Genomic DNA, 24,815 nt, shown 5'->3' with positions numbered 1-24,815 from the left:
TTCAATACTTGGGCTATAACTGCCTTGTCTTTGAGTTGTTGGATGTGGATTTATCCCATCTAGTCTGTTCAATTAAAGTACACAATATCCGCCCCATTGCAGAGCAGGTAAGAATCGTTTTAATCCCATGGTAATGCTTGCTGATTGATTTAAGAAAGCTTGAAGTGCAAACCTGATCTTAAACATCTGAATAAGAGAAACTCTATTCTAATCATGTCTTTTCTAATTGTGTCTCTATAGCTGTTGGTGGCATTGCAGGGACTTAAGTCTGTAAGGGTCATGCATGGCGACATCAAGCCCTACAATGTTATGTTGGCCGACATAGACGAGGATCCAGTCAGAGTGAAGCTGGTTGACTTTGGACTGGCTTATTCATTCTCCGCCATCTGTCCCGGAATGATTCTTCAGTCTATCGGCTACAGGTATGAGGGTGTCACCCTGAATTACTTCTGTGATTTTGTAACAAACCTCTGTCATTATAGTGTTGGTAGTTAATGCTAAGCAACATTTTTCTAAGTGTATTTCATTCATTTTGCGTCGCAGAGCCCCAGAGGTTTGTCTTGGCCTTCCATTCTCAGGAGCCATTGACATGTGGGGAGTGGGCTGTACGCTGGCCTTTCTCTACCTCAATGATCATCTCTTTCCTTTCCACTGTGAATACCTCATGGTAGGTCTTTTCTTTTTTTATACATCATCCCTTCTTCCATTTAATAACACATGTTCTCTTTTCCACATGTATAGTAAGTCTTGAGTAACTGCCCCTAATATGTGTATTTGTGTGTTCTTTCTGCAGATGAAGTGCATGGTGCAGATGCTGGGCATGCCGTCGAAATACCACCTCCGCTTTGGCATGTACAGCCAGAGATTCTTTTGTAAAGAGGATGAATTTGGCACACAATGGAGGCTGCTGGTAAAACATAGTTTTCATTGTTGTTGAACCTTGATTGTTGCCCTAAACTTCTCATAAACCCTTTTCATTGTTGTTGTGTTTCCACAGACCCCAGAAGAATACTCATCTAGAAACAAAAAGAAAGCAGAGGAGTGGCCCAAATCTCGTGCTCATTTCTCATCATTGGATGACCTGCTCTATGTAAGTGTTCTCTACGGTATTTGAGTTCAAATACTTCGTAGAGATTTCTTCTTTAAAATGCAACCCACCTTAAAAATGCGTTAATAAGCTGAATTTATTCACGTGTTTTTTTTTTTTGTTGTTTTGTTTTTTTTTGTCATTAGCAAGATAGGTGTGAACTTGTGTATTGACCTAACTCTTGTTTTTTTTTTTTTTTTTAATCTAGATCTCTGAAGTAGAGGATGCTGAAGAAATGGAAGACAGGAAGGTGTTCATCGACTTCCTAAAAGAGTTGTTACATCTGGATGGGGATCTGAGAATCTCTCCTGTTGAGGCTCTTCAGCATCCCTTTATCACAGGGTCATACCTGAGCCAGCCCAGGAGCCAGACAGCAGAGAATAGTGAGTGACTGCACTGTGGAGACAATCACGCACATGGTGATCAACTAGTTGTTCTATTGAATTTCTAAATAATCTTTTTTTAATTTTTCCTCTTACTAAAGAAATGGATGACATTACTCTTGCATCTGGCCAAGATGGGCAAATTTAGAAACTGTCTCCTGCAAATGACAAATGTGGATATTGTGAGACACATGTATCAGAAGATTGGATTGAGGATGTCCCACGTTCTCCTGTGAAATTGTTTCCCTCTTCCAATGGATCTAATGCAGAAGACGTCTCCTTCCCCGCCTCCAACTCTATGAGGTTCTCGGGCAGATTCCTGAAACGAGTTCAGAAGTTCTTCTCTCGACTTTGGACAGGGCGTGCTGAACTTTTAAGAGAGAGAGTGAGAGAAAAAGTGAGAAAGAGAGAGAAAGCCAAAGAGAGAAAGCAAGAAAGTGAGAAAGCAAGAAAAAGCCAGAGAGGGAGAGGGAGTGTGTCAGTAAGGAAGTTCTTCTCTCGACTTAAAAAAAATGTTTCAGGTTGCTTGTCTTCCTCTGTGAAGGAGTAATTAGTTTTTATTCTTTGTTTGTTTAGTTCTTTGTATAATTGCATGGTACATGTATATTTGTAAATAAATGTATTGAATGAATAATCTAGATCTCAAACCTTCTTTATTTCCACACTACTTTTCGTCATTTTGACCCTTTTCAAAATATATTTAGCCACTGATACAATAATAGATCATATATTTCATATATTTAGAATTGGTAAAACATTTGTGATGGTAGAAAATCTGATATATGGGGCTGTTTTCATGTGAATGGTGGCAGAGGGAAAGAAGCTGTTTTTGTGTCTGGAGGTTCTGGTCCTGATTGACCGAAACTTTCTTCCTGAGAGATTGAAACAGTTTATGACCGGTGTGGGAGGGGTCGGCAACAATCTTTCCTGCACGCCTCAGAATCCTGGAGGCGTACGGGTCCTGAAGGGAGGGCAGATTGCAGACGATTATCTTCTCTGCAGAGTGGATGATACTCTGCAGTCTTGCCTTGTCTTTGGCCGTATCTGCAGCGTACCAGATGGTGATGGAGGAGCAGAAGATGGACTGGATAATGGAGCTGTGGAAGTTCACCATCATCTTTGTTGGCAGACTGAACTTCTTCAGCTGCCGCAGGAAGTACATCCTCTGCTGAGCTTTTTTGACAAGGGAGCTGATGTTCAGTTCCCACTTGAGGTCCTTTGTGATGATGGTCCCCAGGAAGCAGAAGTACTCCACAGAGCTCACTGTAGAGTCTCCCAGGGTGAGGGGGGTGAGGGGGGCTGGGTTCTTCCTGAAGTCTGCTATCATCTCCACTGTCTTTAAAGCGTTGAGCTCCAGGTCTTTTTTTTTGGGGGGGTGCACTTTGGCACCCTTACAGCAGAGGGCACCCTCGGTAGCCGCCTGGTTTTCCTGGCTGCAGGCCCGGCCCACTTTTACAAAAGATGCAGAATGCAGTGGCTCGCATATCTCTGTCTTTAGTTTACAGCCTTTTTACTCACTTGCCTGAGACATTTTCAGAGTACGTTTTTATTATATAGTGCAAACATAATCACTGCATATATAGGGGATTTTTTTAAAATGCAGTCAAAGTATCAGACGAATACAAGCAGGATAAGCAGGTAAAAGAGATTTGGCATTACATTGCTACCTTAGCTTATTATTAGATAATTAAGTGTTATTTTAACTTTGTTATGAACTTCATTATTTTCTTTAAAATAAAAATATTTGACGATCAAGATAATCAGTTACCTTTTGAAATAAGGATCATTTTAAATTGATAGGCAAGCCAACCAACCAACCAACCAACCAACCAACCAAAATAACACCATCATTTACCAATATATTTGAAAACTAACACAACCTACAGCTTTTCTGCCACCAAAATGAATATTTTGAGGATACCACCCAATACCAGTGGTATAGGATTTAAAACAAACTTTAAATGAGTTATCTCCTTTTGCTTCTCAGTCAATCACTTTGCAACCAATCATGATTGAATGTGGCAGGATTTATTGTAAATCAGTAGTTGGCACTTTTGCTTCACAGCAGGAAGGCCCTGGGTTTGACTCCTGGACTGAAGCTGTGATCTTTCTGCATGTAGTGTGCACGTTTTCCCTGTGTTCAGGATTCAAGATTCAAGATTTGTATTTGTCACATGCTCATACAGATGTGCAGTGAAATGTAAAAGACTGTCCCGCAAGGCCATGCAACAACAAACACTCAATTTAGTAATACACATATTTGCAGAAAAAATATAACACAAAGCAAAAAATAAAAAGCGTTATTTGAATGCACAAAACATAAAACACAGAATAGAATACTGTAAACAGTGCAAAGTGTCAACATGTAAAATATGCAAAGTGCAAAGTGACCAGGGTCCAGTTAAATAGCAATGTAAAATAGTTTAAAAATGATAATTGAATGTATAGAATATAAAAAAATATAAAAATGTTATATTGTCCAGAGGTGTCAAAGTGCAATGTGCAGATCTATGTTTTTTAACTGAGGACAGCATGAGGAAAGAAGCTCTTCCTGAGTCTTTCTGTGTTCACTGTAATGTGTCGGAGGCGCCTGCCAGAGGCTAGAATTGTTTGCGTCAAACTCATTTTAGTTCAAGGATCAAATATGGTAACCTTGCCTGCAAGATGGATTCTCCTGGTGTTTACAAACACCAGGGCTGCGTCTGAACAGTCCCTCCTATCTGCTTTATTATCCACTGTTCCTTCATCCCCGGAATTGTTTAACTCATTTAGTGGGGTTAGAAATTTTGAAAATGGCTGGCACTGAATGAGTTAAATGGGGACCATGATAAAGAGCGTTCGAGTTCTCTTTAAGCCCAGGAATAGAGGCTCAATGTTTCCTTTTTTACCTCCTTTAGCCTAGGAAACACTGATGCATCCCTTACCAAAGGAGACGAAATAATTCTGACTCACAATTCCTTGTGGCGACAACATTTAAAGAGAAATGCACACCTGAGCTCTGATAAATAACGGAGATCATTCAAGTTCAATGCAATAATATGTCTTGAACAACTTAAAATAATCTAGAACCCATATATTATTATATGTAAGACATATTATCAGATAATAACTGACATAAAAAAGACACTGTGGTTCAAGAATAAGAAATCAGAGACATTTGTAGCCACATTATGTTTTATTCAACATAATTCATATTTGTGAGCAGAAGGTGAGTGTGAGCAACCATTCTCAATGTGACGTTCTTTTAGTTTCACTTTTATTCCTCGTAGCCTGGTCGCCTCTTTTCCTTTGATTTACATTCAAACCTTGTGATTTTTTTTAGATTATATCAGCGTAAAGTGTTATAAATGTGGTTTTAGTCCATTTTCAGAAATTTTTAGTTTTTTCACCACAGCGGACGTCACTAATTTTCGCAGCCGTCAGCGTATTACGTCACATAGTGGAAGTGCTCTGATAGTCAAAGCAAACGTGATGGCCATTTCCTAACCCTGTGATGTCATCCACAGGTAGTGATGAGTTCAAGACCACACTATCCAAGACCAAGACTTGCCCGAAACCAAGACTTGCCCGAGACCAGAATGCGCCGAGACCAAGACAAGACCAAGACTTTCGGGAGCCGAGACCAAGACCAAGACCATAAACATTTTTTTTTAAATCGAAAAAAATATATAAATAAATGAAATTTTGACAAGGTTCGACAGTTAAATAACATGCTCTCTTTAATTTTAGTTTCTTTTAAATACATTTGATGGAGAGAAAAAAGGTGCCTGCAGAAAATTAACTAAAATATTAAAACTACTACTGCTACTGATAAATTCACAATTATTCTACATATTTGAAAACAAGATTTTTATGTTAGCTGAATGTACAGTAAAAAGTAATGTAATGTAATGTAAAAGTATTTCTGCCAAGAAAAAACATGGCTGGTCACCTACACACCGCATAGTGTTTCCTCTTTGTTAGGGTTGGGCATCATTTGGCTTTTAATGATTCTGATTCCAACAGTTCTTGTTGAGAAAGATTATTATTATTTTGGATATAGTGGAAACAGAAACTATAAAAAAAATACTTGTATTGTGAACCTATTTATATTGTAGGGAACATATACAAATATGTAATTTGAGTCTAAAGCCACAAAAACACAACTTTAAAAAGAAAATAGACTAATATAAGAACTCTTTACAGTTATTTGAGTCCAGGCGATGACCCGCTGGTGACGACTACAGCCCACACTATGTAATAAAAGCCTTAAAAGACATGGATATAATGAAAAGAGTGGATGGACAGAGGCATAAACATGCAGACTTTCACACGGACACACACTGACTTATGGAGTTATTGCAGCTTCTTTAATTCCTGTGGTGACAGGTAACACAGGTAAAATTGTAAATTAAAGAAAAGCAAAAAGCTTTATAGAGATAAAAATTTGACTCCTATAACATGTCATCCAAAAAGTCCACCAGTGTCTCCAGTAAAGTCTTTAAAATTAGCTCTTCTTAATGTTAGATCTCTTGTTAACAAGTCACTACTAATTAATGATATTATTTTGACACATCACTTGGACTTTTTATTTCTTAATGAAACGTGGTTGAATGATGGTATCAGTAATACTGTTCTCAATGAAAGTGCACCACAAGACTTTATTTATTTCAATAAGTGTCATACTTGCAGGAACGGTGGTGAAGTTGCTGCCATTTTTAAATCAATATTTCAGTGCAAAAAATAACATTTGGTGATTTTATCTCCTTTGAATATATGTCATTCATACTGAAGGGTGATTCAAGAGTTCTGTTTTTAGTCGTTTATAGACCCCCAAAATATTCTGGAGAATTTATGGATGAGTTTGCTGAACTGCTGTCAGTTGTATGCACTGAATACAACTTTTTAATAATAACAGGTGACTTAAATATTCATGTAGACAATAACATGGACAATACTGCCAAAGAACTGTATGCTTTAAAGGATACTTTTGGTCTTACACAACATGTGACTGGTCCGACACACACTCAAGGTCACACTTTGGATCTGGTTATCTCTAAAGGTGTTATTATCTCTGCTGTTGATGTAAGAGACTTAGCTTTATCTGATCATTTCTGTGTCTTTTTTGACCTAGAGACTGTAACATCTGTTCCCCCTAGTTATGTGTGTTTAAAGAAAAGGTACATAAATGACAACACAAGTGCACAGTTTATGAAAGCCATAGCAATGACATCAACATTGAGTGCTGAGACAGTTGATGATCTTCTGGATGAGTTTAATACAAAAGTCTGTAATGTCATAGATGTGGTGGCTCCAATCAAAACTAAGAGAAAACCAAACACACAAAAAACACCTTGGAGGAGGACTGACATAATGCAGAATTTGAAATCTGACTGTAGAAGAGCTGAGCGTAAATGGAGATCAACAAAACTCCAAATTAATCTAGAACTATACAAAACAAGTCTGCGAAAATTCAATGATGGCTTGTTCAAAGAAAGGCAGCAATACTTTTCTGACGTTGTTTTCTGTAATTGAAAAGCTCACAACCCCCCCAGATCAGATAGCCCCTGAATTACTGTCAGCTGGAAAATGCAAAGAATTTGCTGTATATTTCAATGAAAAAATACAATCAATAATGTCAAACATCAGAAAAAAAAAGCAAAATCACAAAAAGCTTGATCAGCTCCAACCACTGAGGGATAAGTCAACTCCAATGTTAGAGTTTATTACAGTGAACCCAAAAACAATAGAGGAGCCTGTTCAGCAGCTGAATCCATCAACATGTTGCCCTGACACAATACCCTCAATCTTTATTAAAACTGTTGTAAAGTCAATTGTCACTGATTAATGTCAGATAATTAACTGATCATTCCAATCAGGCACCATACCAAAATCCCTGAAAGTAGCTGCTGTGAAACCTTTGTTAAAAAAGGGAATACTGGATGCCTCTATACTGGCTAACTATAGACCAATCAGCAACCATCCATTCATGGCCAAGATCATTGAGAAGGTGGTCTTCAACCAACTGAGTCAATTCTTAACATTCAACAAAATATTTGATAAATTTCAGTCAGGTTTTCGTTCTCATCACAGCACCAAAAGTGGCAAAAACTTGGTAAAAAATGAGTGAAAAGTCACTAAAATGGGTCAAAATAGTCAAGAGTTGCAAAAAGAGGGAACAGTTAATATGTAATGGCAAAATGTAGCTTAAATGAGCAAAATGTGATAAACAATAGTCAAAAAGGGGGTTAAAAGTGGAACAAAAACAGGCAAAATATAGGGAAGAAAGAAAACTGTATATTTGTTGGAAAGAGAAGGTACTTATGGGGAAAAAGGTAGCTTATTCGAAAAAAAAGGTTAAAGAAAGGACAAAAATTGGATGAATGTGTAAAACAAGAACTAAAATCCAAGCAGTCAGAAAAACTGTCTGGACTTGATGATAGCTCAGTGAATTATCAATAAAAATGTTTAATAATGTAATAATAATAATAATAATTTTAGACTAAAGTGTACAAATGCTCAACTTAGTAAATGATATCAAGACTCATTGTATTCAGTCAAACTCAATACATGCATAATAATATGAGTCGTTACAGTTTTGTTTATAATCTTGTATTTGCTGGTTTGGAGTCACCATAGTGTGTGTGTGAGAGAGAGAGAGAATTGAATATATCTATTTATTATACTATCATTTTACATTGATAAATGGTGTCACCATGGGCACAATTGTGTATTTTTATATAAACAGTATATTTCATTAAACACTGTAGACATCTCTAACGGTATTTCTATGGATTTAGATATGTTGGCGTTATACATACAGTTAATGTACCATATAAGTACCACCAGATTTTTTATATTGATATTTTAATTAGGAAAAAACATGTGATTGTAAAGGGTGTGTTTCATTTTTACGATACATTTTTAAAAAAAAAATTATTTTTTTTTTCTTGTGGGGGGGTTGCAATGTGGCACCCCTCCAGCAAATGGCACCCTCGGTGGCCGCCTGGTTTGCCTGGCGACAGGGCTGGCCCTGAATATAGGAAACACTTTCATAATGTGTTTACTTGAAAGCCAATGGTTGCCATGGTTGCAAAATGAAAGAGAATGAAAAGATGAAAGACAACCAGAACTGCAGTCGCTACTCTCAGCACTAGTGGTTAGGTTGGGAACTGTCTCTCTTCTGAGTATCAAATAGTAAAACCAGCATTTTTGTGAAGTTTGAAAGCTTAAATTGTGAAGACCTGAGTGAGGAATGGCTGCAGCAGGTAAGGCAGACTATACAGACAAAATATGAGGATGAAATTTAATCTGCTCAGATGAAAGAAAACTGTACAGTAGTCATGAAAGGAATCACTAGATTTAAATATATTTAAAAACATGCAGAATATTATTAGAAAATATTTACTCGGGTTTCAAATCATGAAAAATATTTTTCATTGAAAAAAAAAAAACAGTTCAATATTTGATATAGTTAATACTGTTAGGAACAGTTTGTGAGAGCTTCCAGAGTCAAAGGTAGGTACTTATAATACATAAAATAAGAGTGTTTGACTTCAATATTTACAGAATGGATGTCATATAGCATGAGGAGCACTTGAAAACTGAGACCATGTATTACTACCTACTACTACTATACCTTTTAACTGTGAAAAATAACTTGGCTCATACTCTGAGTGTATCAAAAAAAAAATGAGGACGTCCTACACATGCAGTCAATGCTGAGACAGGACTTCTTATATGAAGTAATTTTCCAGGACAGGAGGAGATTTCCTTGTTTGTGTGAGTCTTAATGTTTGAATTCTGAATACTAACCATGTGCTCTGTCTGTCCACTTTAACAGCACATCCTCTAATGGTAGGGCAGGTCCTCCAGAGCAACTCCACTCATTACACCATTCTCCAATTTATTGGAGAAGGCAGCTTCGGAGAAGTGGCAAAGTGCTGGGCTGATAACAGCAGCAGCGCAGTGGCGGTAAAAATCCTGAAGAACGAGTATTTGCAAGACATAGAAGATGAGGTAGGTGTTTGGATCTCTCCTAGTTTTTTGGGCCTCCAACAGGACTTTAACTATGAACTGTTGAGGTACAGCGATATAAAGGTGATCTAATAGTGCTTCTTTCCTTTCAGGTGTCCATGCTGAAGACCATCGGCTCATTGAATGCAGACAACATCAATGTAGTTAAATTCTACGAACAATTTCAATACTTGGGCTATAACTGCCTTGTCTTTGAGTTGTTGGACGTGGATTTATCCCATCTAGTCTGTTCAATTAATGTACACAATATCCGCCCCATTGCAGAGCAGGTATGAATCGTTTTAATCCCATGGTAATGCTTGCTGATTAATTTAAGAAAGCTTGAAGTGCAAACCTGATCTTAAACATCTGAATAAGAGAAACTCTATTCTAATCATGTCTTTTCTAATTGTGTCCCTATAGCTGTTGGTGGCATTGCAGGGACTAAAGTCTGTAAGGGTCATGCATGGCGACATCAAGCCCGACAATGTTATGTTAGCCGACATAGACGAGGATCCAGTCAGAGTGAAGCTGGTTGACTTTGGAATGGCTTCTTCATTCTCTGCCATCTGTCCCGGGATGATTCTTCAGCCCATCGGCTACAGGTATGAAGGTGTCACCCTGAATTACTTCTGTGTTTTTGTAACAAACCTCTGTCATTATAGTGTTGGTAGTTAATGCTAAGCAACATTTTTCTTAAGTGTATTTCTTTCATTTTGCGTCGCAGAGCCCCAGAGGTTTGTCTTGGCCTTCCATTCTCAGGAGCCATTGACATGTGGGGAGTGGGCTGTACGCTGGCCTTTCTCTACCTCAATGATCATCTCTTTCCTTTCCACTGTGAATACCTCATGGTAGGTCTTTTCTTTTTTTATATACATCATCCCTTCATCCATTTAATAACACATGTTCTCTTTTCCACATGTATAGTAAGTCTTGAGTAACTGCCCCTAATATGTGTATTTGTGTGTTCTTTCTGCAGATGAAGTGCATGGTGGAGATGCTGGGCATGCCGTCGAAATATCACCTCCGCTTTGGCATGTACAGCCAGAGATTCTTTTGTAAAGAGGATGAATTTGGCACACAATGGAGGCTGCTGGTAAAACATAGTTTTCATTGTTGTTGAACCTTGATTGTTGCCCTAAACTTCTCATAAACCCTTTTCATTGTTGTTGTGTTTCCACAGACCCCAGAAGAATACTCATCGAGAAACAAAAAGAAAGCTGAGGAGTGGCCCAAATCTCGTGCTCATTTCTCATCATTGGATGACCTGCTCTATGTAAGTGTTTTCTACGGTATTTGAGTTCAAATACTTAGTAGAGATTTCTTCTTTAAAATGCAACCCACCTTAAAAATGCGTGAATAAGCTGAATTTATTCACAGTTTCTTTTTTTTGTTTTGTCATGAGCAAGATAGGTGTGAACTTGTGCATTGACCTAACTCTTATTTTTTTTTTTTTGAATCTAGATCTCTGAAGTAGAGGATGCTGAAGAAATGGAAGACAGGAAGGTGTTCATCGACTTCCTAAAAGAGTTGTTACATCTGGATGGGGATCTGAGAATCTCTCCTGTTGAGGCTCTTCAGCATCCCTTTATCACAGGGTCATACCTGAGCCAGCCCAGGAGCCAGACAGCAGAGAATAGTGAGTGACTGCACTGTGGAGACAATCACGCACATGGTGATCAACTAGTTGTTCTATTGAATTTCTAAATAATCTTTTTTTTTTTATTTTCCTCCTACTAAAGAAATGGATGACATTACTCTTTCATCTGGCCAAGATGGACACATTAAGAAACATGAAACAGAAAATGGGGATGATGAGTCCCCACTGTCTCCTGCAAATGACAAATGTGGACATTGTGAGACACATGTACCAGAAGATTGGATTGAGGATGTCCCACGTTCTCCTGTGAAGTTGTTTCCCTCTTCCAATGGATCTAATGCAGAAGACGTCTCTTTCCCCGCCTCCAACTCTATGAGGTTCTCGGGCAGATTCCTGAAACGAGTTCAGAAGTTCTTCTCTCGACTTTGGACAGGGCGTGCTGAACTTTTAAGAGAGAGAGTGAGAGAAAAAGTGAGAAAGAGAGAGAAAGCCAAAGAGAGAAAGCAAGAGAGTGAGAAAGCAAGAAAAAGCCAGAGAGAAAGAGGGAGAGGGAGTGTGTCAGTAAGGAAGTTCTTCTCTCGACTTCAAAAAAATTTTTCAGGTTGCTTGTCTTCCTCTGTGAAGGAGTAATTAGTTTTTATTCTTTGTTTGTTTAGTTCTTTGTATAATTGCATGGTACATGTATATTTGTAAATAAATGTATTGAATGAATAATCTAGATCTCAAACCTTCTTTATTTCTACACTACTTTTCGTCATTTTGACCCTTTTCAAAATATATTTAGCCACTGATACAATAATAGATCATATATTTCATATATTTAGAATTGGTAAAACATTTGTGATGGTAGAAAATCTGATGTTTTATTAACAGTAATAATAATAATAATAAAAATTATTATTATTATTATTATTATTATAATGTTAAAATCAGAATCAGAAAAGTTTTATATTTTATTTGACATGGTAGTCGGTGTGCGGAACTAAAACAAAGAAACAAGCCAGCAACAATAATAATAATAATGATAAATACAAAGGATGAGGGATAAATAAAGGATAGGTAGAGAAAAAAGGATAACAATGATATACATATATATATATATATATATATATATATATATATATATATATATATATATATATATATATATATATATGGGGCTTTGTTCATGTGAATGGTGGCAGAGGGAAAGAGGCTGTTTTTGTGTCTGGAGGTTCTGGTCCTGATGGACCGAAACTTTCTTCCTGAGAGATTGAAACAGTTTATGACCGGGGTGGGAGGGGTCGGCAACAATCTTTCCTGCACGCCTCAGAATCCTGGAGGCGTACGGGTCCTGAAGGGAGGGCAGATTGCAGCCGATTAAAGAAAGGACAAAAATTGGATGAATGTGTAAAACAAGAACTAAAATCCAAGCAGTCAGAAAAACTGTCTGGACTTGCTTGTTGAATTATCAATAAAAATGTTTTGGGATGTTATTAATAATAATAATAATAATAATAATAATAATAATAATAATAATAATAATAATAATAATAATAATAATAATAATAATAATTTTAGACTAAAGTGTAAAAATGCTCAATTTAGTAAATTATATCAAGACTCATTGTATTCAGTCAAACTCAATACATGCATAATAAGTCATTCGAGTTTTGTTTATAATCTTGTATTTGCTGGTTTGGAGTCACCATGGTGTGTGTGTGAGAGAGAGAGAATTGAATATATCTATTTATTATATTATCATTTTACATTGATAAATGGTCTCACCATGGGCACAATTGTGTATTTTTATATAAACAGTATATTTCATTAAACACTGGAGACATTTCTAACAGTGGTCCCATAGGCGTAAAATACGTGGGGATGGGGGGTTACCCCCCCCCCCCAATATTCAAACTGAACTAATTTAACCCCCCCATTATTTTTGTCAAAACATAAATTCTCAAATATTTAATTTAAAATTTCCTACATTGATGTGTGATGTATTTTACAACCATTTAATGACAAAATACAAAACACATTTATATGCCGCACCCCTTTCCAGCTGCACACTTGGTAGCTTCCATCCCCACACACGAAGCGTTCGCCCACCTCTCCTCCTTTCATCCTCACTCAATCGCATGTGCATGGAGGGATCAAAGGATTTCTGTGGCTGCTGCTGAAATTAAGAGGTCGTCAAAATCTCAACCAACAATTCTAAGTTGGTAAAGGAAAAAAATGCACCGGAATGCAGGAAATTGCATGCATTTTGTTAAAGGGGACATATTATGATGTATTTTTCATCCATCTCCAATTTTTTAAGAAACCCAACAACATATTAAATTAGTTGGTTTTTTTTAGACTCTGAAAAGTCACTTTCTGACCAATTCTAAAATTGGGCTGTTTGAGTGGGTGTGTCTATGGACGCGGACTCCACATATGACTCCACGCAACAGTTGATCACTAGCAACTTTCTTTTGCTATTCACACACTCTTGTTGTTTTCAGCTAAAACACTGAACATTACAGTAAAACGCATGGATATTTAAGCAGCTATGGTGATGGTGAGTCAGAAAAACACTGTTTGATGAAGTGTATGTGCCGTGCAGCAACAACAGCTGTTTCAGCTGCTTCAAACACTTAGTGGAGCTGCTACGTTGCTTTATTGTCATCAGCTCATGTAGAGATTGCAGGAATAGTCCATTCAAGGCGATAGTCTGAACCGCTGTGTCGCATTGTGTCACAAACACAGTGTTTGGGCTGTTTTTATTGGAATGGGCGGGTTCGAAGATGTGATTGGGCTGGAAATTGTCAATCTGATCTGACAACATTGATTCCCGATTTTACTTGTGATGTCACAAATGTAGAAAATTTGAAATGGAGCAATTTTCTCTGTGTTATAAGACTTACACGAACCGCAAACAAATGACTGGAAGGTTTTATTTCACATTTTGTGTGCTGGTAGAGACTCGTTACCTCATCCAAGATTAAAACTTTTCTTTGGGGGAAGACCCCAGACCACCAAGGGGGGATTAATTCTCGTTCCCCCCAATCTTTAAACAAACGTTACGCCCTTGAGTGTTCCTTTGACATCCACAAGTATGAAACTTTTTAATGGTTACTCTCGTTCATTGATTAATACATCTTATTTAAATTTTTGAAACAATACAATGTGCAGATATATTCTCTCGTATGTCGTGTGCTTTTGCATACTGTATGGTGGTGGGTCACTATGGCCAAAAATTTTTTGGTCACAATCCAGCCCTGGTGTTAATGATTAAATTAGTTAGATTAATCAATATTAATTGATGGAGAATAAATACTTTCACTTTATTACAACACACACGTGTTTCTAATAATATATCCTCCTCATTCTGGGTGCAGTCTGTTTCTCTGATGCTGTTCATACAGTTCAGCCTCCATCAAAAGGTGGAAAATATTCATATTTTACATTATTATTATGGTCAGTCCATCAGATAAAATCAGGTTAAAGCCTTTTCTTGGGTAGGTCGTATACTAAGAGATCTGATTGGTCAGGAGGTGGAACTTTAATACTATCATCGATCTGATGCAGAACTAAACCTGGTTCAGTCCTGGTTAAAAATAAATCCTGGAATTGGGGCGATAAGAGGAAATCTAGCTTCAGAGCTAGGACAGATCAAAAAGGCCTCCACAGTGTAACACAGATAAAACAAAAAGCCAACAGGTCTCACACACACACACACACACACACACACACACACACACCTGTCTACACAAACTAACTCGTGAGGCCATATGACAATGACTGTGTTTTATTAGTGAGGATGCAGGAGACATTTTGACAAATAAGCTATCAAAAAATTCAGGCAGTTCCGGTGATTTATGCTATCACTTTTGTATTTTGTAAATTTTAATTTTTTTTACTAATCAATTTTGTTTTCCATTTATTTCTATTAGAAATGTCAGCTTTTTTTACACCTTATGGCTAATGTTCATCTAATGCTAGGCTAATGCTGACACTAAGCTAAAGATAACGCTAAGATAATGCTAACGCTAGGTTAACGTGAATGCTGTTCTAATGTTTAGCTAATGCTAGGTTAATGCTAATGCTAGGTTGATGTGAAAGCTGATCTAATGTTAATTGATAAGCTAATGCCAGGCTAACGTTAAAGCTAGGCTATTGCGAATGCTGATCTAATGCTAGGCTAATGCTAACGCAAGGTTAATGTGAATGCTGATCTAATGCTATTGCTAAGCTAATGCTTGGCTAATATTAACGCTAGGTTCATTTGAATGCTGATCTAATGCTAATGCTATGCTAAGCTAATGCAGCGCGATGTGGGCCAGCACCTGCATCCTCACTCGCATTTTCTTCAGGAAATGCTAATGTTCTAGTTTAACATTTATTTTTGTTTAGGACCAGTTCTCATTTACAATGACGACCTTGTGCTTAAAGGTTGTTCCTCTGTGTGTGTGTGTGTGTGTGTGTGTGTGTGTGTGTGTGTGTGTGTGTGTGTGTGTGTGTGTGTGTGTGTGTGTGTGTGTGTGTGTGTGTGTGAGTGTGCGTGTGCGTGTGTGTCAGTGTGAGGACTAATATTTTCTCACTTTTCTCTAAAAGTGGTGAAATCAGCAGCGTTTGTAGCTGTGATGTTAGTGTGAGTAACTGTATATTTCATCAGTTTAACCTCAGAGTCAGTGAAGTCTGTTTTTTCCTTCAGTTGAAGCTCTTTAGAGAGTGAAGTTCAGTCTGAAAGATAACAGAGACAAATCAAGGCTTTCTCTTCTTATTTATTTAAACTGAGACTCTGACCTGAGATGCCACAGGGTAGTTTTATATCTACGTTAGAGCTGAATCTGTCCCTCAGACGGATTCACTGTGAGACTAAAGTATCCTCTCTACTTTACCTTTACTTTAACAAAAGCTGTTTTCCTTCAGTATGAGTATGAGTCTGTGATCATCTATACTAAAGAACAGCAGGAAAACATGTGTTTAGAACAGCAACAGCTTAAATAATCAAAATGTTTTGGTTTATTTGGTTGTATATGTGTCCAAATATCCACATCAGTTTTATTTCTGCAGTAGTCCTCAGTCACACAATTAAAAATCTACTAAATATTACATTTATTCACAAATGACAAAACAAGGTGTTCTGTTTTCTCGTCCCTGAAAATTTAATGGTTTTAAAATGTTAAAATGAAAATTCAGTGTTTTCCTTTCCTTTAGTTTTAAGATTTGTCTACATTTGGTTTTCAATCTGTCAGACACAATCAATAATATTCTTTTCTATACATTTATTTTATTAGAAAGCTACATACTCTTACATAAACTTTAATGAACAGATTTATTTGTCTATAAAAGTCATGTTGAGTTGTTAATATTCATGTTCAGTTCATGCTGTGAAAAACATGCGTTTAAAAAGGTCTAAAGAATGAAAACACAAACCATGTGCAGCTCTAGTTATTGTCATATTGTTATTAACGTCTGCCCACGTTTAATTTCTGCTCCACAACTTTTATTTATAATCTGTGGTCCCTGAAAAGTAAATTGTGAAGGTAAACTCAAAATGAATGATGCTGAAATAGAACAAGTTTGTGAAAATAAATTATTGGGCGTAATAATTGATGACAAACTCAACACATAATTAAAATTAAATCTAAATTGTCCAAAATCATTGCAATCCTACAGAAACAATAGAACTTTTAAATCAGAAATCCACTTACATGTTTTATTGTTCATTCATTGCTCCATACATCACGTACTGTGTGGAAATAAAAACATGTACTAAACAAACATTGATCCAAAAATAAAATTACAAAAGAGAGCCATAATAACTGTAAATCACCATAATATTGAGACCCAAGAAATCAATTCTTTATTTAATTAAAAACCCTATATTTTGAAATGTCTAGTTACTGTATATCTGTGAATTTTAAGAAATGTTCAAACTTAGGGCAGTAGGTTGATTTCACGTGACGTGACGTCACATTGCTGCATCGTGAGATTCAGATGGAGGGCAGGAAGCTTGAGAATCTGCCTTCTGAAATCATCAAAATGCCCATGTTTTGTGTAGTTTATGGCTGCTCCAATCATTCTAATCGAGACAAGACAGAGTCAAACTGCTTCCTAGACAAGACCGAGACCTTTACAATTTGGTCTCTAGACCGGTCTCAACTACTACAACACTAGCCTCAGACTGTTTTAATGTACATTCATACAGCGGTGGAGATGAATGACCTGAGGTAGCGCTCAGTCCTACACTGTGAGTTTTTCAGTCTGCCACTGAAGGAGTTGCTCAGATCCTGGTCGGCAAATCTTTAGATTCTGTGGAAAACTCACTAATCTTCATGATATATGAGTCAATCCCATATCTGTTGTATCGTTGTCTTGAAACTGGATCTAGATCAGTACAATACGGACTCTCTGCACCGGTTTCCTCCGCTCCATTTTTTAGGCCGTGCTACCGGACTCAAAACGATGGGAACATAGTAGCGTGATATATAGTTTCAAAGTTAATTCAAAGTAGGTTACAATTATGCCTCGCACAATTCGATTAGGGGCCTGAGAGGCCTGGCCCACATACCCTTTTTTAGGTAATTTCCATTAAAGTCGTTATCTCATTTATTTGTGAGTCAAATATATACCGAATTATTGACACATACCAATATATGAATGGGGCCCATTACTCCATATGTGCCACAGGGGTGTCAGGGAGCCACTGAATTCTAGGGAACGTGGTACGTGCTATTCAGAGCGCAGATGTTCCGTGGGCCCGGCCGCAGTTCATCAGAACTTGTTACTTCCTGCCCACCGTCTTCTCTTCACCCGTCATCATAATCACGTGACTGAAACCCAGCTATTGATGAATATAAATTATTGTCATAGTCATATTGTTTCCTTAGTCTGCTTCACCTGCAAATACACTAAGACTAAATTGTAAGTCATCACTGTAACGTTTGTGTGTGTTGTTGTTGTGTTGTGTTGTTGTTGTTGTTGTTGTTGTTGTTGTTGTTGTTGTTGTTGTTGTTGTTGTTGTTGTTGTTGTTGTTGTTGTTGTTGTTGTTGGTGGTGGTGGTGGTGGTGGTGGTGGTGGTGGTGGGTGGTGGTGGTGGTGGGTTGTTGTTGTTGTTGTTGTTGTTGTTGTTGTTGTTGGTGGTGGTGGTGGTGGTGGTGGGTTGTTGTTGTTGCTGTTGTTGTTGGTGTGGTGGTGGTGGTGGTGGTGGTGGTGGTGGTGGTGGTGGTGGTGGTGGTGGTGGTGGTGGTGGTGGTGGTGGTGGTGGTGGTTGTTGTTGTTGTTGTTGTTGTTGTTGTTGTTGTTGTTGTTGTTGTTGTTGTTGTTGTTGTTGTTGTTGTTGTTGTTGTTGTTGTTGTTGTTGTTGGTGGTGGTGGTGGTGGTGGTGGTGGGTTGTTGTTGTTGTTGTTGTTGTTGTTGTTGTTGTTGTTGGTGGTGGTGGTGGTGGTGGTGGTGGGTTGTTGTTGTTGTTGTTGTTGTTGTTGTTGGTGTGGTGGTGGTGGTGGTGGTGGTGGTTGTTGGTTGTTGTTGTTGTTGTTGTTGTTGTGTAGTGTTTAAATGGTCAGCTTCATATAAGCTACACCTTTTTGGTTCATTAATTATATTTAATTATTTATTATGTGCATCTGTTTAATTAACCAATGAACCAAAATAAATAAAATCCATCTTTTCAGTTGATAACTATCAAAGTTTCCATAGTTTATCTGAACCAGAGGATGATATGGTATCACTTCCTGTTAGCGATGCTAATCTAAGAGCTTTCATATCACTAGGATGTTATGTGATGATGACTAAACTTCTGATATCTGATCCCTGCTCTCACTGAGATGCTTAGCACACGATGATGAAATGATAGACGTGAATAAAAACAACCAGAGAATGAAAGAATGACGCCCTCGCTTCCACTGCTCTCAGAAACAACATAATTACTATTCCACGGAATGGTTAATTATCCTGATGTTCAGGAGCAAACCTCTTCACTTCCCTTTGAAAAGATGCTCTTTAAAGTCTGGAAATAGTTCACACACACCTGAGATTAAAAATAATAAAGTTACACATGCACATTCACCCTGGACTCCAGCTGTGAATTAGCATATTAGCATAGCGCTAATATAATGCTCACTAACTAGCTGTGTGTGTGTGTGTGTGTGTGTGTGTGTGTGTGTGGTGTGTGTGTGTGTGTGTGTGTGTGTGTGTGTGTGTGTGTGTGTGTGTGTGTGTGTGTGTGTGTGTGTGTGTGTGTGTGTGTGTGTGTGTGTTCGTTCGTTCAAATCAAACAATTCTTTTAATTTATTTTTATTTTCCTCTAGAGACTCGTGTTGTGTTCAAAGGGTTCCTGTAGGGAAGGAGAGCTATGCGATTAGAACATTATTACAATAATAATACAATGATACATTAATACAAAGAGAAGCAGGTGAGGCTGTTTGATCATGTGAACATCATGTGAATCAGGTTAACAAACATTAAACACAGTTAGGATTCATCAGTTTATTACAAAACACACTCAATGGGATAGAAAACAGTGATTTGCTTCATATGTTGTGTCCTGTATGTTGTGTTTCTCAAATGGGGGTACGTGTACCCGTAGAGCAGGGGTGGCGAACTCCATTCCTCGAAGGGCGGATTCCTGAGACTTTTAGATGTCTACCTGCTCCAACACCCCTGGTTGAAACCAACGTGGCTGCGTCCAAATGGTCCCTCCTATCTCCTTTCCTATCCACTTTTCCATAACCCTGTGGATGACGTCACAGAGTTAAGGAACGGTGTTAGGAGAGGAGTTAGGAAAAGGCAATCACGTTTGTTTTGACGATCAGATGCACTTCCACTAGGTGACGTATTTATCTGACGGCCGCAAAGGTTAGTGACGTCCGCCGTGGTGAAAAACTACACATTTGTGTAGTACAAAAATGGACTAAAATCACATTTCTAACACTTTCCACTGATATAATCTCAAAAATCACAAGGTTTGAAAGTAAATCAAAGGAAAAGAGGCGACCAGGCTACGAGGAATAAAAGTGAAACTAAAGGAACGTCACATTGAGAATGGTTGCTCACACTCACCTTCCACTCACTAATATGAATTATGTTGAATAAAAACTTATTCTTGAACCACAGAGTGTCTATTTTATGTCATGTTATAATCTGATAACATGTCTTACATATAATAAGGTATGGGTTTTAGATTATTAATTTAAAGTTGCTGAAGACATATTATTGCATTGGTACGGTCATCGTGAGTTTCCGAAAGCGCTTGGGTGTGCGTTTCCCTTTAAATGTTGTCGCCGCCATGACTTGTGGGTCAGCATTATGTGGTCTCCTTTGGTAAAGGATGCATCAGTGTTTCCTAGGCTAAAGGAAGTAAAAAAGGAAGCATTGAGCCTCTTTTCCTGAGCTTAAAGAGAACTTGGACGCTCTTTATCATGGCCACCACTTAAACACTTCCAAGGGTGAAGGAAGAGTGGATAGTAAAGGAGATAGGAGGGACTATTCGGAAGCAGCCTTCTTTGTCATCAAGCTTTGCAGAAGCATGATAACGAGCCATTCATTTGATTCAGGTGTGTCGGAGCAGGAACACATCTAAAAGTCTCAGGAATCCGGCCACCCCTGCTGTAGAGGTACGCGATGGCACTACAGGGCGAGAGACAGAGAGAGAGAGAGAGAGGTAAATTAACAAATAAAGTGTGAAAAGCGTGAAATGATAAAAAAAAACTATAGAAATAAATCTATTCAGGGGCCAATAAATCAACCTTGGGGTCGGGATCCCATGTGGGGTAGCCTGAAATTTCTGAAAAATTTAAATAGATTTTTGAAATATTTGAATTACTCTTTTTTTTTTCTCATTAAAACAACACACAATCTTAAACGAGTGCATTTCTATACTTTCACTTTGTGTACCTAGTTCAACTAAAATGCAGTGAAAATAAATATATCTGAGCTCAAGCATGTTTAAAAACTCATTCTAGGAAGAGAAAATGCACTAAATAGTGTTTATTTCCACTTATTTACAACATGAGATTATTTCAAATGTGTGTTATCACTCATTCATTCCATCATTATGACCTATAGTTGTTTTCTGAGCAAAATGTTGTAGTTGGATTCAGAAATTAGAGAAAGGGAACTCGAGCCAAAAAAGTTAGAGAACCACTGGTTTAAACCAACATCAGTGAAACAGTAGATGATGGTTATTAGCTGCACATACAAAGTTTAAATAGACAATATAAACTTAAATATAAACAGTAAATGTATTCAGGCACAGCTTGATTTGGAACAAATTATTTGGAAAGTTACTGATATTATGGTAACAAATATGATTCTTAGTGTTATGATTGTAAGTCTGTGTCTTTAAGGGAATAAAACTCCACTTCTCATACATACTTATATTTACTATTTGTTGGAAATAACCTTGTGGTCAGAAACAGTAGCTCAGATATTGTGTTCTCTGCTTTTCTTTTCGCTTCCTCTTCCTGCATTCTCCACTTTGGTACAAAATTAAAGAATTTAATTAAATTCTAATTAAGAATATGCCTGAGTGCGCTGCTTTAGATTGTTTTATTTGTGTCACAAGCAGCAAACCATAGAGAGAGACTCTGAGTACAGACACATTAGCTGTTTTTGTTACAGTTTTTTCTCTAAATCAAAGTGGTTTTTGGAAAGTTCCCACAAAGTCTAATGTGTGTTTGAAGGTGTTTCCATTGAAGGTTGATTTGGGGGAGGAGCTGTAGGAAGATGGACGCTCCATAGAACATTCTGCATTCCCTTGTTGTTTCACGTCTTATGTGACACTAATCATTATTAGGTCTAATGCTAAGAAATGTCTGGGCCTCCTCTTCTGTGCACACGTACCACGTCATGTTTACTCAGAGAGAAGTGGTCATGTGACCATGTACGTCACGCCCAGTAAAAAGTGTTTCCATTGAGCTTTAACCATACATTTAATATGGAAACATCTGAAAAACCACTGTCACGGTAAAATTGCGGTTGCCCTCATTTGGAGACATGATTTGTGCTCTGGTTGAATGATGGAGTCCAGTCAAAGCATGATGATTTTATAAAAAAGGATTTATTATAAACTGTGTGTGCGTGTGCGTGTGCGTGTGCGTGTGTGTGTGTGTGTGTGTGTGTGTGTGTGTGTGTGTGTGTGCGTGTGCGTGTGCGTGTGCGTGTGCGTGTGCGTGTGCGTGTGTGTGTGTGTGTGTGTGTGTGTGTGTGTGAGTCCACGAGCTTCAGTATGAGACCTTCAGCAGAGACTGTTTGTTGCTGGCACTGTGAATACAGCACAATCTGTGCTCTGGGTAATCTAATCTAACATGACTCAGCAAAGTAGCAACGTGTCTGTTCAAAAGTACAACTATATAATGCATTCATTGTGTATAAACACATGACAAATTGTACGCATGAACACACATTTGATGATATGATGATGAATATAATAAAAGCCATAACACCTCCTCATGGAAGAATAAAAACCTTTTAAAGATATTTGAGTGTTTTTTTCTAAACTCAGGTGTTTCCATTACCAGTTTTTATCGAAATATTTACATTTTACTCATTTTCAAGAGTAATAGAAACACAGCTAGTGACAGATTACAGAGTCATGGCTATAGATGCTAAACAGGTTAGGGTCCAGGACCGACCGCTGAGGGAAATATAGTCAAAATATATCATTAAGAATACAACAGCAACTAAGTAACACATAGTGCTGCACTGAAGGCAAATCAGAAATAAACATTTCTCAGTTAAAAATTATGATCTGAGTTCAACCGTGTTCAGCAGCTCATGAAAATATATCCACCATAGATGACTGAAATATTATTAGATTCTTCTCTGCCTTCAGGTGGAGGAGGAGGTCAGAAATTCCTGAGTTCTGATTTGCTTTGAACACAGCATTAGATCATGTTGTTAGATCTTGTGATGTGTGTGTGTGTGTGTGTGTGTGTGTGTGTGTGTGTGTGTGTGTGTGTGTGTGTGTGTGTGTGTGTGGTACTACATAATAATCCTAACTAAACAACATCTGTGTTGTATCTAACAGCACAGTTTCATGTCAGTCTATTATAGATAATTCTTCTAAACGCTCACAGATCATAACGTTGCATCGTGTTTTAGTCAAACACAAACTCTACATACTGAATTATTTTCATGATTGATTGGGACACACACACATGAAAACCTCTGAATCCCAGAGTGGTCTGCCTCAAAACCCTTTGACCAAATAATCACTGTCTGCTGCATCTGACCAGTAACCCTACAACTTAACTCTGTCTCATTCCATTCAAAACCGCCACAGCAGACACCATGGTGATTAGTGTAACTGCAGCCATCAGTCAAGCCACTGCGGGAACGCGCATCCAATGTTTGTTTATCACGTAGCACAGCTGATAATGTGGATAGAGGATGGACACCCGAATGAACCCTGACCCGGGGTTTCCACTGGATACGTCTCCGCTGCGCCACGGCACTGTCCGCCGTCCAGTAATTCACACCGGTTGCATTTGGAGTGCGCCGCGGTGCGCTCCGGTTGTACGACTGTGACATCACGAGACAGATCAGTTCTCACGATATTTTGATAATTGCGCAAGAATGCAGTTAAATGTATGTGTTATAAACGCAACAATAAACAGATAAACAGGTCAGTGTTCCTAACGAAGGAGAACAAGAAGGTTGGACTCTCTGGATTTGTCATAGACATTTTTTATCAACAGCCAACAGAGAAGAGATAAAACTGCACCAGTAAAACATGAACTAAATCAAAGTTGCTGCAGTTTACAGTGTAGTTACAGTATGAGAGGAATCAATATAGTGGATGTGAATATGTTTTTACACATTATGACATTTTGGTGATGTATTTACTTGAAATATAATCTGAAGTGTTTTTTTTTTTAAAAGTAACCCGATATTTCATTGCGGAGTACTGCTTAATTTCCTGTTTAGCTTCGTTTACTCTGTGCTGATTGATGCGTCATGCTCCGGTGTCCGCCAGAAATAGATGTCCTGCATATATCTGGCGCAGGGCACCGGACTGCCGCATCTGGGAAGGAGCAGACACGCACCGCAGTGGACCCGGTGGAAATTATCACATAGACTAAAATGGAAACCTATCAGCTCCGGTGACGCGGCGGTGACGTCCAGCGGCGGAGCCGCATCCAGTGAAAATTGGGGGTAACAGGACCACACGGCACCGGGCGGGTCGGGTTCGGACAGATATTTAGAACTGGTGTTTGGGTTCGGTCACATAGTGTCATTTGCACAGCACCGTTCTTCTTTTCCTGCAGCTACAGCTGATCCATGGTGGATGTAGAATGGAACAGAGGACAATTATAAAGGAATACTCAAATACACCGTTTAAACATTCCTTTTGCTGCACAATAACATGGATTATCTTTATCTTTGATACATGTCAATAGATTTGACGTGTCATTTGACGTCACCATCAGCGTAATGTGTTTGATGATTTTAAATGATTTTACTGATGATTTTAAATGTTTTTTGGGTTGGTTTTTCTTATTGATTTTAAGCTGTTAAATGTTGTCTGTTGCACTTTTTGATCATGTAAAGCACATTGAGTTGCCTTGTGTACGAAATGCACTATACAAATGCATTTGCCTTGCTTTGCCTTGCCTTGAACTCATTCCCTTTGGTTTAGAGCACTTCATCACCCATGAGCATAAAAAAAACTTAAAATGAAAATGTTTATGTTTTCTCAAATCCTGTCCTATGCTCCTTTAAAGCCAACTTTCTTTACAGGATCATCCATCGTCTTCTCAAACAAGAACAGATGTTTGT

General features: G+C 38.0%; 2 protein-coding genes across 3 annotated transcripts in view; both read left to right on the top strand.

The window, feature by feature from the left end:
• The window catches only part of kcnh2b (potassium voltage-gated channel, subfamily H (eag-related), member 2b), a 333,294-nt gene that overhangs the window by 38,308 nt on the left and 270,171 nt on the right, over positions 1-24,815 (top strand). The window lies entirely within an intron of this gene.
• LOC114482182 (homeodomain-interacting protein kinase 3-like) lies at positions 363-1,643 on the top strand. The gene is made up of 6 exons (XM_028477313.1): positions 363-422; positions 544-667; positions 794-910; positions 998-1,090; positions 1,296-1,470; positions 1,572-1,643. The coding sequence occupies exons 1-6, from the start codon at positions 397-399 to the stop codon at positions 1,616-1,618; spliced, it is 582 nt and encodes a 193-aa protein (XP_028333114.1). The 5' UTR covers positions 363-396; the 3' UTR covers positions 1,619-1,643.

The sequence above is a fragment of the Gouania willdenowi genome, chromosome 20, assembly GCF_900634775.1.
Source record: "Gouania willdenowi chromosome 20, fGouWil2.1, whole genome shotgun sequence".
Lineage (NCBI taxonomy): Eukaryota > Metazoa > Chordata > Actinopteri > Blenniiformes > Gobiesocidae > Gouania > Gouania willdenowi.
The sequence above is the reverse complement of the archived record's forward strand: the minus strand, read 5'-3'. Positions and strand labels throughout refer to the sequence as shown.

Bases quoted from the DNA above. Each gene is read 5' to 3' on its own strand.
- LOC114482182 (XM_028477313.1), top strand. From the start codon at position 397: ATGATTCTTCAGTCTATCGGCTACAG. The intron at 423-543 runs GTATGAGGGTGT...TTTGCGTCGCAG, and splicing joins CTTCAGTCTATCGGCTACAG to AGCCCCAGAGGTTTGTCTTG. The intron at 911-997 runs GTAAAACATAGT...GTGTTTCCACAG, and splicing joins GCACACAATGGAGGCTGCTG to ACCCCAGAAGAATACTCATC.